Source organism: Candoia aspera, chromosome 1 (assembly GCF_035149785.1).
Source record: "Candoia aspera isolate rCanAsp1 chromosome 1, rCanAsp1.hap2, whole genome shotgun sequence".
NCBI classification, from domain to species: Eukaryota; Metazoa; Chordata; class Lepidosauria; order Squamata; family Boidae; genus Candoia; species Candoia aspera.
This window is the reverse complement of record NC_086153.1, coordinates 160,878,076-160,890,628: the sequence shown is the minus strand read 5'-3', so window position 1 is coordinate 160,890,628 and position 12,553 is coordinate 160,878,076. Positions and strand designations below refer to the sequence as shown.

Genomic DNA, 12,553 nt, shown 5'->3' with positions numbered 1-12,553 from the left:
TGTACTTGCCCTAGTCATGAAAGAATTGTCTGGGTAATTTTTTCCTTTTAGGTTATATGGTCTACCACATGCTTTAAAGATACTCTCCTTATTTTACTAATATTAATTTGGGATGGCAACTGTTTTGTATTCTGCTAGAGTTATATAAGGAGAAATAGACTGTCCTGAAGGAATTCAGAGCAGGAGTTCCTTCTCCATTAAGACACAACCTCTTGATTGCTCTCTGCAGAACCAGATATTAAGGTGACTTCATCATCCAAACAAGAACGCTATGATGATGGCGATGAATACAACCCCTTTAAAGAAAAGAGTGTGGAGTATGTGAACCCTTTTGATGAGCCAGATGCCGAACCGGAGGTCCTGTTACCTGTCAAAGACTCTCCTCCTCAGCCTAGCAGAAGGAAAAATGTCAGGCCTGTGGACATGAGCAAATACCTTTACGCTGACGCATCAAGAACAGATGAAGAGGAGCTAGATGAGTAAGTAGATCATTTTTCTCTTCTGCATTAGTTGGGATTTCAGCATAAAACCTTCAGGCATAAAATATTAAAACCTGACTATTCTTGTATGAAGTACAAGAATAAGCTGTTCCATTAACAGAATATGAATACATTAAACATTGGGGCATGCGTGTTGTTGGGTTTTTTTTCTGTGAGGATCTATGAGGATCTAAATCATCAAAGAAGAATCTCTGAAGGGAGGTGTGGATACAAATGTTCGGGATGAAAAGTATGCATGCTCAATTCAGGTGTGGCACTGGCGGCTGCAGCACTTCAGTTGGCTAGTGGCCAGCTTTGAACTATCCTTATAGGTAAGGAGCTATACAGTACGTGACATTTGAGGATAATGGGTGACTTAGTCTTTAGAACTTCGGTACTGTCCTTTTTTAACTCAATGATCATTTGATAAATTTAAGCATCTCTACATAGAATTTAAGCCCCCTCCCCATTTCAAAGCACTGAATTAGACTTACTATGCAAAATACTTTTCTTAGTAGGTATAGAACTGATTGCTCTAACGTTTGAAGAAGATGAAACTAATTGTGGTTTCTCTGCTATATATACAAATGGTGGTCCCGGGCCTCTCTGACCCCCCCCTTTTTTTTTCTTGTCCTGGAAAGTTCAGTGGCCATAGATTTTTCTTAGTTGTTCACTTTTTGTTGGTTTCCGCTTCTTGTTAGTTTGTTGCTTTGAAAAATAATTGTAACTTGGCCAAGTCTATTCACTGAGAGTTGGTTTGGTGTACAAATTATACACGAGGAAGATCTCCTTAAGTTTAAGTCAAATCCTGATGACTACATGGACTATGAAACTATGTAGTTTCCTTAGCCACAGTACCAAAGTGGTTTGCTGTTGCCTTCTTCTGGAAAGTTTTTTAAAATCCCCACCCTAATATTAGTATGAATCAGGCCTGACTTAGCTTAGCTTCCAAGGCCAGACAAAGCCTGCTGAGATATTCTGTAATTTACTGTTCCCTGTTTTCTCGAATCAGACTAGGTATGTATTATCAGATCATGATCCCTAGACTCCTATCATCTTAGCCATTAAGTGTGCAGTTCCTGGAAAATTAGAAAAGCAAACAGTGGATAGATGATAGTAAACACAGGGAAGAGAAAAAATGAGAGAGAGAGTAAAATAAAAAGTTAGCATAAAGGTACAAGTAAATATAGGGAAGCGGTGGCGCTGCGGGTTAAACCGCTGAGCTGCTGAGCTTGCCGATTGGAAGGTCGGCGGTTCGAATCCGCGTGACAGGGTGAGCTCCCGTTGCTAGTCCCAGCTCCTGCCAACCTAGCAGTTCGAAAACATGCAAATGTGAGTAGATTAATAGGTACTGCTTCAGCGGGCAGGTAACGGCGTTCCATGTAGTCATGCCGGCCACATGACCACGGAAGTGTCTACGGACAAACGCCAGCTCTTCGGCTTTGAAAGGGAGATGAGCACCGCCCCCGAGAGTCGGACACGACTGGACTTAATGTCAAGGGAAACCTTTACCTTTACTAAATACTTTTTTTTTTCATTTATTCTCATCTACAAACAAATCTGTACCACTGAATTGGCAGCAGGTCATTTAAGAGATAACAGATTTTTCTATCCAAATACCAGTGTATTTAATTGTAATTGTAGCTTCTTTGTAGCATAACAGACTTGTAGCTTCTTTTAGCATAACAGACTTAATTTTCAAGACAGTCTAAATGTGAAGAACAAACACACATGAACTTTTCAGTGGCAATTGCTGCACCATTCCTCCTGGATTCTAGGCACATTAAGGATCATATGAAAAAGCTTATTTCCTCTTTCACTGAACTTCAGTTTATTTATCAAGCAATCCTTTGCTTCGACTGTGCTGTCAGGCTATTTATGTCACTGCACCATCAGCACAATGTCTCATAATCAGACTTTCATCAGCAATATCCCTTGGTGTACTAAAAAGAATGTAAGATTGGGAAACAGAAACCCTCAATTCAAACTATGGATGAGAATCAATCCCCCCATTTTGTATGCATGTCATTGTTTTATTGTTCAGTCATAATCTTTTCTACATCATTTTATGATTTCTAAAAGAAATTTCAAGAACTTACACATTTTCTGTAATACTCTTCCTAATATATGCAACTGGTATTACAAATACACAAATTTTGGATTTTTGTTTTGATAAACCCAATGTTTTGCACTAAGAGCCACACTTTGAAGTGTGCAGTTAGAAGGCTAACTACATTACAACCTCGGAAGTATGAATTAGGTCAGTCTGCTTAAAAGTATGGACCAAATGAAATTCATCAGTATCCTTTGTGATAGGGAAAAAGCCCCCTTAATTTCTGCATACCAGACCAGCAATGGTAATTAAAGAGAGGGACCAGACAGGACTATCTGATGAACTACAGCAGCAGGCAGGCATTTTTAAATAAATTAATAAAGGCGGCCCCCATTTAGGTAGGCAGATACCATCTGCCCACCTAAAACCCCATCCAGATATACTTGGACTACATGGCTTGCACAAGAAGCCCTTATTTAGTGGAATGACTCAGATTTTACATGGAGGTGATCACAGGGTCAATTTCTGAGCGTGGCTTTCTCTTGGAGAAATCTGGAAAAGCATCTGTATGCAAGCACATTAGATATGGTATTTTTCTTGAGCCAGTTGGATAGAATACTATCTGGACTACCAAGACCTTCTGAAGCTTCTCATCCTTGAACCTCTAAGGATACCCCCCACCATGACCCAGCTGCTCTTCCTTAGCAATGCAGAGGGTCATCTTTCTTTCCTTAACAGGTGATTGCTGCCCTAGAATGTGAAAGAGCAAAAGAGGAGGATCGCAAATCCCAAGGTCTGCTAGAAACAGTGTTGCTAGTCCTTTTCTCAGTGATTCTGTCCTACAGTGCAGGAAAGCAATCCCCAACTACAATTTTTTTACAACAAAAACATACTAGCACTGGGCAGATTCTGAAGGAAAAGCTATAGTTATGGATTGCCCACCACCCATCTCAGTTAGGCTCCTTTGTACTTTTACAAATTTCAGAGTTTTAGGTGGGTCTTTCCTGTAAATCCCCTTTTGTGCTGGGTATCCATTATATGTTGCATAATGATCTTTCATGGAGCTTATAAAATTGTAGGAACTTCGGAAAGAAATACATTAGCAATTCCATGGAAAAGTGTTTGAAATACTGTAATCAATTCCTCTGGTTATGTTGTGGATATCGCTTGGGATATTCAGATGGGGGACGTCCAGTCCTGTGTATGGGTTTACACATCACACTGAGCCATAGTTTGGTTACCAAAGCATGGTTGGATTTGCACAACACACTAAGCAATAAGCTATAATTTACAAACCATAGCATTTGCATTCATGAAGTCAGAACTAAAGCACAGTATGTCTTAGGACAGCGTATGTACCCTGTAAGAGGGAAAAGTAATGCTTAGTGTCTGGAGCGCATTGTTCCTGAGTCTAAATGCACAAGAAATCTTATTGGGGGAGTGAAGAGGAGGAGGAGGAGTAGTGCCATCCAAGTATTCCTCCAGCAGTTCCAGCCACAGCCCCACTTCCAGCATTGAGGAAGTGGTTCTATAATGACTGAGACAATACTTATTCTTCCTTTGCGTAAACTTGCCGTGGAAGTCTGTGTACACGGTGACTGTCTGTTCTACTGCAGGTATCCAGACTTCAATTCTGCTAAGTTGATAGGCTCGGGACCATGAGTGTCCATGCGGGGACAAATGGTGAAATGTGCATCATGATATCATCACAGAAATGCTGTGGTTTCTGTCCTTGCATCAGGCTTTGGGACGCAAATTTATAATCACAGCCTTTGTGTAATGTTACCATCACATGTGTGTCATCTTTTGGCATCATTGTGGTTTCTGCTGCAGACACTGGTCCTCAGGAGCAAAGAAGTGGAAAATGCCTCCAATTTAATACAATTTGAGTTTGAAATACCTTGAGCTCAGAATACTTCCTGTGAGATTGGAAACAGCTTGTTTCAAACTGGAATGAGATGTTTCAGCTTCAATATATTTTGTACTCCTCTTTACAGGAGTATTAAGCCAAGAGATGAATGGAGCAGTGTTCTAGAGAGAGCTTAAGAAGAAGAGCCCTGCTAAATGAGCTAAGCAGGTGCATCTGGGAAGGCACACAGATAGTTGGGAAGCTGGTAGCCCAACTGCAGTGTTGCTTCTTAGCCTGTATTTAAGTTACACTGCTCGTGATTCTAGAGATTATAAACTGCAGTTGAGGCTAGTAGCCATTGCAAGACCAATCTTCCATGAATTTGTCATCCTTGGTTATAGCTGTTTGTTTGTTTGTTTGTTTGTTTCTCAAATTCCGTTGCCACCCATCTCCCCCAAAAGAGGAAAACCGTTTAAAGTATTGGCTGTCTCCACATCAGATGGAGGTGAATTCCTCAGCTGAACTATGTGATGCATGTTCAAATATATGTTCAATCCATCTCCTGCATGTTGCTGTTGAGTATTTGTGCCTGAGGTGTTGTGCTAATGCATAAGCCATTAGCTCTTCTAGAAGCTGTTGAAGATCAAGCTACTTGTTCACCTTCCTTTTCTCCTTAGTTCCTATCATACATGAGGCCAGAACAAAGTAGACTGTCTATCATCTGTTTAGTCCATGTCTAGTTCTTCTCCTTATCCGTGATATTGCCTACTCTCCTTTCAGGAACCCATTGAGATTTAGAGGAATATGATACAGATTTTAAAAATTTCAGGCCACCTTTCTGCAAAAAGAGAAGCAGCTCTCATTGGGTGCAGTTCACTGTGTGCAATAAGCATTTATTTCAAATCTGCTCTCATTTTGTCTACACTCTAAACCAAACAATTCTAATCTTTTCAATCTCTTTTCACAGAAGTCTCTCCATCTCTCTTATCATTTTCATCATGCGTCTCTGGATCATCCTATTTTTTCTCCTGTATGTCTTTTTTAAGATGTGGTGACCAGCCTTGCCTGCAGTATTCAAGACGAGGGAATCCTCTGTGATTTGTGTGATGGCACTGGGACCCTTTCAGTATTATTTTCCATCTCAGTCACTGTGCATGCACTCCCTTTGCTTGTGTAACTATCCATGATTATCTGTGGAACTGAGAAGTATTAAAGAAAGTGGCTTGAATTCTGGAGGAAATTTTTGTAATTACAAGCAAAATATTCACTTCAAAGCTGTCATCCTGCCATGTAACCCATTATACCTAGGAAAAATAATACAGTGAAATCTCGATTCAACAGACCAGTTAGGTGGACGGAATATTCATTATTCCAAATTGTTCTGTATATTGGAGAGTTTATCACTTGCAGTGATATCGTTATGCAACTGATACAAATTACATCATTTCTGTATTGTTACATCACATGTGTCATTTGTATTATGCAATTAACTTGCACACCTGATGTAGTCATTTCATCCAGGTCTGCTAAATCAAGGTTTCCCTGTATAATACAGTTGTTCATTTGTATATTTAAATCTAGAACTAAAGAAGAAAGTGCAAAAGCTGGCTTGCAGCTAAACCTCAAAAAAACCAAGATTATGGCAACCAGCTTGATTGATAACTGGCAAATAGAGGGAGAAAACGTAGAAGCAGTGAAAGACTTGGTATTTCTTGGAAATCAAAGATTATCGCAGATGCTGACTGCAGTCAGGAAATCAGAAGACGTTTAATCCTTGGGAGAAGAGCAATGACAAATCCCAGTAAAACAGTCAAGAGCAGAGACATCACACTGACAACAAAGGTTTGCATAGTTAAAGCAATGGTGTTCCCTGTAGTAACATATGGCTGCGAGAGCTGGACCATAAGGAAGGCTGAGAGAAGGAAGATCGATGCTTTTGAACTGTGATGTTGGAGGAAAATTCTGAGAGTGCCTTGGACTGCAAAAAGTTCAAACCAGTCCATCCTCCAGGAAATAAAGCCAGACTGCTCACTTGAGGGAATGATATTAAAGGCAAAACTGAAATACTTTGGCCACATCATGAGAAGACAGGACACCCTGGAGAAGATGCTGATGCTAGGGAGAGTGGAGGGCAAAAGGAAGAGGGGCCGACCAAGGGCAAGGTGGATGGATGATATTCTAGAGGTGACGGACTCGTCCCTGGGGGAGCTGAGGGTGTTGACGACCGACAGGAAGCTCTGGCGTGGGCTGGTCCATGAAGTCACGAAGAGTTGGAAGCGACTGAACGAATAAACAACAACAAAAGAACTAAATGCTTTTGGCTTTAGTTGGACAAACTTCCAAGAGTTCTGTTTCTTGGCATCATGTTCCAAGTTCTCAATTTCTCTATTGTTCACTTAGTGCCTATGTCAAGTTTCAAGTTTTGAAACTTACCTGAGCTTACATTTCTACACAGATTTTTTTTTAATAAGAAATCTGTTGCTAATAGGATCATTTTCCCCTAAAACCTAGAATAATTGTGGATTCTATGACATTACAACTATTTTCTCAGTGACCACTTGAACCTTCGTTACTGCTAAAACATTCCCTGGTCAATTACAATATAGATGGGGAGGTAGTATTGGCACTGTAAAAACATTTTAAATTAATATTTCTGCTTTCTCTGTGGTAAATGTTTTAACTTAAAATTCTATTGTTTTGCCCTCTGTATTGGCTCCTGTGTGACATGAGAACTTGCCATTCAGTTACATTAGTTTTGTCTTCTGAACCAAATCTTCTGAACCAAATGTAAACTAGCTTTTGCACAGAAAAATAGTCACATTAAATTAGGAAATGTAAAAACAGCCACTATCTAGGAAGGCTGCTGTTGCCTGTAGGTGAATGGATGGACTGAGCTTTCACCCTGTTTAGGTTCTCCTTCATTACAACTTATTCAGAAAACAAATATACTAACATAGATGGTTCATTGTAGCTCCAGATATCTCTTCGAAACGTTTTTCCACAGGAGAGAGAAAAATTTCTGTTTGACTTGTCTTCCCCACCCCACAGCATTTTTTACCATATTCAGCTTCCAGGGAGTCCAAGGAAGCTGCGGTATAGAGAAAGTGATGTAAAAAGGCTTGTGTTTCAAGCTGGATACCCCTCATAGTACTCCATGTCCTCCTGCATTTACTTTTCAAACAATTTCTACCATTAACACCTCATTATGGTGTCCTGTTATTTCAGTTTTGTTTTCCAGTTTTCATGTATCAGAACTAATTTAATCTCCTCGTTCCCCAGGAATTCTGCTCAAATAGCCATGTGAACTATTCTCTAGAACAACTAAAAGTCTGGAAAAATAATGATTATTAGATGTATTTTAATAGTGCTTTTGCTACTTTGTGCTTATTTTAGATTCTATCTTAGCTCAAAGTTCATACTTTTTTTCCTTTACAAGTAACTATTCAGATGAGCTCAGTGGAAATATAATTAAGGAAACTTTTGATCACACTTTGCACAGTTGCAGAAACTTCTGGACAAGGATACTTCTAGGTAAATGGAACATAATCTTGGATGAAGGGGACAGCCCAGAGTAGATAAGTTATTTAAACATTCTGGAATTAGGTAATTACTAAAATATATTTTGAGTGCCTTTTGAGATAGATCTTATTGGTCTATGGTATTCATAAAGCATGGTCTACTTAATCTAGTTTATAGAAGAGTCAGTGAAAAATGACTTAAAATCCATTCAGATTTGGAAGCTCAATTCATGACATTTATCACACTGTACACTGGTAAAATAAAAGTGACTTACAGAAACTGAAAACCAAAGCTTTTCAAGGAGTGTATCATATCACCACAAAACTTAGATGTTTCATATTCTCACCTCACATTCAAAAGCTTCCAAAGGCAAACACATGTGAGGTCAGGTTAGGCCACTTTTTTCCTAACTGCACAACTTTCTCTAATTAGTATATCAAATCATGTACCTGCCTCACTTCTGTTCCAAAAGATATAAGGTGTCCTGCAGAGGCTGAACTTGTATGTCTTTTTCTTAATGTCTATATTGACCTTGATTTCTGCATTACCAAAAGGTCCTCAGGAAACTTATTGCAAACTGGTGGGCCAAAGCACTGTATAAAACTAATTTAAAATTAGATTTCAGATACAGTAATACAAAATACTGTCTGTGCCTTGATTGTATTTAAATTGAACTAACTAAATGTGGTGGGATATACACAATCATGTGTCACATATTTAAAGAATCTGATGTGATAAAACTTCTGAAAGAAGAGCAGTCCTTTACCAAATAAATAAATAAATAAAGCTGTTGTGCGAATGACATGAAAAAGGTTCCTGTAACTATGAGCACCTTAGTGAGTGGGTAATCTCTGACAGATGTTGAATCTCTGTTTCCAAGGCCATAGAGGGTCAGATAGTTTGATGTCAAAACATGCTATGTTTGTTAAATGTCCACAACAAAAAAAAACTTTTAGAATGAAAGAAAACTTTGTGACCTCCCATGTATAATGCATTGTCCTTGTTCTTATCTTTTCTCATCATTATTTTCACCTTGCTTTGAACTTCCTCTGTTTGAAGACAGCTTAACAAGCTTGTTAGCAAAATTAAATGATTGACAGGCATTCTTGAGTCTTCTGTTCCAAATGGAGTGCCATTCTTTTTCCACCTTTGCCTTCTGTCATGCACGTCTCCATTGTTTATTTTGACATCACTCTGAGCTTTGATTTTGTTCATGTTTTTTGCATTTGATGAGCACTGATGTGAGACAACTCAAAGGTGCATTCACTTTGCAACCTAGTTATTTTAGTCTCAGCTTCTTCTTTCGTTCAACTAGATCCACATCTCTCTGTAATAAACAATGACAACTCTGCTGTATAGTAATTTATGAATGCAGTTGGGTTTTACATCTGTTTTAATGCCTTTCCTCTTTTCCCAGAAATCTAGTTATATAATAAGCAAACATGACTCTTCAGAGAATTACTTACTATATGTTTGTTCCAGTGAATGATTCTTCCTGGCTACAAAAGAAATCACAAGGCAAGGGGTGGTGGTAAATGAATTAATATCCTTGTTTATATCCCACTTACCTAGGTTAAAATCCAAACAATTCAGAGTGCTTTAGAGACTGAATTAGGAGATCAGCAACAACAACAAAATTAAAGATTTCCTTGGTAGAAAAAATAAATATAAATCCAAAATTATACAATTAAAAGGTAACCTATTAGAAAACTATCCAAACTGGCCAAGATCTATCTGAATAAATATGCATTTAGCAGCGTATGGCTCTCTTAGAAAATGGAATTCCACAAAGTAAAAATATATCATTAAAGGAGGATACATTTTTAGATCATATAAATTGTTCAAAATGCTCTTTTAAAATGTGTGAAAATAAAATTCCAAATGACCATTTACACAGATGTTACTAAAGGCTATTGAAAGTATTTTCTTTCTGTGTGTGTTGAATTTTTTTTTCTAAAAGCTCAGTTTGGCAATGCAAGGATGGATCTAGAAGTATTCTTTTATGAATGCCCAGGCCTTCAGTTCAGTAGAAGCTTTTAGAAGAAAGGGGACTTTGGTTTTTTTTGCTGACTTCCCCTCCCCTGTCCCATTCTCTTTGTTCTAGAAAGTTCTCAATTCTCTGGATCAGATTTGCATTAGTGGAGGGAAGGAATAATCCACCAAAATGACTTTTTTGTGTTCTGTTTGCAGAAGCTTCAGCTGGTTCAAAAGCTTTTCTATAAACACAGTAGCAACAGGTTTAAATCCAATTCTGAGATGCTGGAGTCTCTGGCAGGGACACCATGTGCTTTCAGAACCTTCCTTGGCACATGCCAGGCTTCCTCCTTAACCTGACTTTTTAATTTTGTCCTACTTCCCTCCCTCTATGCTTGAAAGTAAAGTACCAGCTGCCAGTGTTGTTTTTAATTCCAAAGAATGCTTCCGGATTCTCTCTGGACCTTACAGGATACCCGTAAGAAGTAAGCATGGAGGATAGCTACAGGCCAGTGTTTTGTCTGGAATGTACCAACTTGTTCTGGAAGAAAAAAATGTAATTTCTGCAGGCTTAACAGCCTCTTTTTTCTGTTCAGATATATACCTAAAAGCACTTTAAATACTTATCAGTATTCTAAGCCACACCTTAATAACCAGATTCAAACTCAAACATATGGGGAAAAAAACTAGTTTTTATTTTATTGTATTCAAGGACTTTGATGCAGGAAATGTCATGGCTCTTGAAATGGTTAAGTATCTCATATACTGTATGCTTCTTCTGTCTAGGTTATAACAGAATGAGTTATGAACAGTTAATGTAAGGCTCTATGAGTACATGATCGTAGGAAATATCCATTCATTAAGTAATTTTTTTGCCTAAGAAAACTCCAGTAAACTGTGTGCTATATCTCCAATCTCTATAATTTGTAATTGTATATTCCTTGTCAGATTGCTAAAGAGTAGCTAATTTGCTGTATTTCAAAAATCATCCCAATTTTGCTTTTCCTTTTACAGGTTCCTTTAGACAACATTTAAAGTACGAAAATTACATAAGAATGTGGACAAAAAAAGAGGTTTTATGTCTGTATAGTCAGCATTATCGGTTTATGTCTTGATTGTTACTGTGCAAATAAAATGAACAGTTAGAAATTTTTTATTTTTACTGTATTAAGTCTCAGCCTTCAGAAAGAAGTGATGATTGCTAATGTATATAAGGTCTCTATGGATCCATTTTACCCCCAATCAAGTTAAAAAAAAATTGGTGGCTACAGATTTCTTGGCTTTAGGCATTATTTGTACCTAGCTGTACAGACATATCACTCATCAGCTTATTTGGGGGCAGAGGAACCACCAGCATAATCAGTAGGTCTTTTGTCTCTGTGTGTCTTTTTTTTTTTTAATGAAACTACATCTATCTATAGTCACCACTTAGTACAAACAAATTACGTTCAGGAATGGCACTAAAAATATCGAGATAGCAAATAAATTTCTTTCCCTTCTTTCAATTAGATCCAATCCCTTTTATGAACCCAAAGCAAGTTCTGCTGTAAATGATCAAGTTACTTCAGTGCAAGAAACAGACAGGAAGATGAAAAGAAAAGCTCCGGAACCACCGGTTCTCTCACCAAGGGTAGAAAGAGAAGCAAGTGAGAACATGTCAGCTATTCATGCAGTGAAAGATCTTTCCTCTTCTCCTAAGGTGTGTACTGCCTTGTCACCAGTCTTTGCTAAAAGTTGAAATGCCTCTTCTTCTGTGGCACACATTGGCAACCTTCTCGGTTAATGTGTACGGTCTTGGCTATACATCCTGCACCAATTTTTACTTATTTCATTCAGAATGGGCAGAACCAAGATTTTGAAATCTTACGCAGTGACACGACCAAAGGAGATCCAAGACAGAAGGTCTGGTCTCCAAACTGTTGCATTGTTTTTTATAAGCAGGGTGCAAACGGCAGCTGTGCATTCAGAGAGCTACGCTGCAGCCTTTTTGTAGGCCTGGAGCAGAATATTGCTCAGAACAGCACTACCACTTTTGGCACTTTCCATCCCCCTCCTGCAGTATTTCTACTCCTCAGAAACAGTTCTTTTGCCATCAGCTCTAGGTACAAAGTACAAAACTTACTGAAGTTGGGATTTTATTCAATTACAGGTCTTGAAAACAGCATAAAGGTCTCTGAAATAAGTGAAAATATCTCTCCCAGAAAAAGTTTGAATTAGGCTGCAAAGCCTTGCCGTGAAATGCAGAATATACAGCCCAGAATTTAAAGCATGATGGCTGTAAACCTATGTATGCTAACCAAGGATTAAATCCCACTGAGCAAGGTATTTTACTTCAGAGTAAAAATATTCAGAATTGCTCTAGTAACCATTAAAAAAAAAGATGTTTGATTTTTCACAAGTGAGTAGGCTTTCAGAGGAAGGGTAAATAACCAATGTTCCCAGGTATAAGGAATTAGCTGTCATCTAAAATATATAATATTGGGAAAATAAATATATATTGCATATATTTACTTCTCAAATATCATAATTTTAAGCAATTTTGATGCATACATGTTAGAAAACCTGCTAAAGAACAGCAGCAAATCACAGATAGGTTACACACAACTTTTAGCTGCAGAATCCAAATTGTAAATAACTTTAGATTCTGCCCTTAGAATAACATTGGATCAGATCTGGACT

General features: G+C 38.2%; 1 protein-coding gene across 4 annotated transcripts in view; it reads left to right on the top strand.

Annotated features, from left to right (window-relative positions):
• EHBP1 (EH domain binding protein 1) overlaps positions 1–12,553 on the top strand; it is a 267,597-nt gene that overhangs the window by 116,298 nt on the left and 138,746 nt on the right. For all 4 annotated transcript variants that reach the window (XM_063316932.1, XM_063316921.1, XM_063316914.1 and 1 more), the window contains 2 exons: positions 230–479; positions 11,384–11,573. In XM_063316932.1, the coding sequence (XP_063173002.1) occupies positions 230–479; positions 11,384–11,573 (440 nt within the window). The remainder of the gene's footprint in view (positions 1–229; positions 480–11,383; positions 11,574–12,553) is intronic.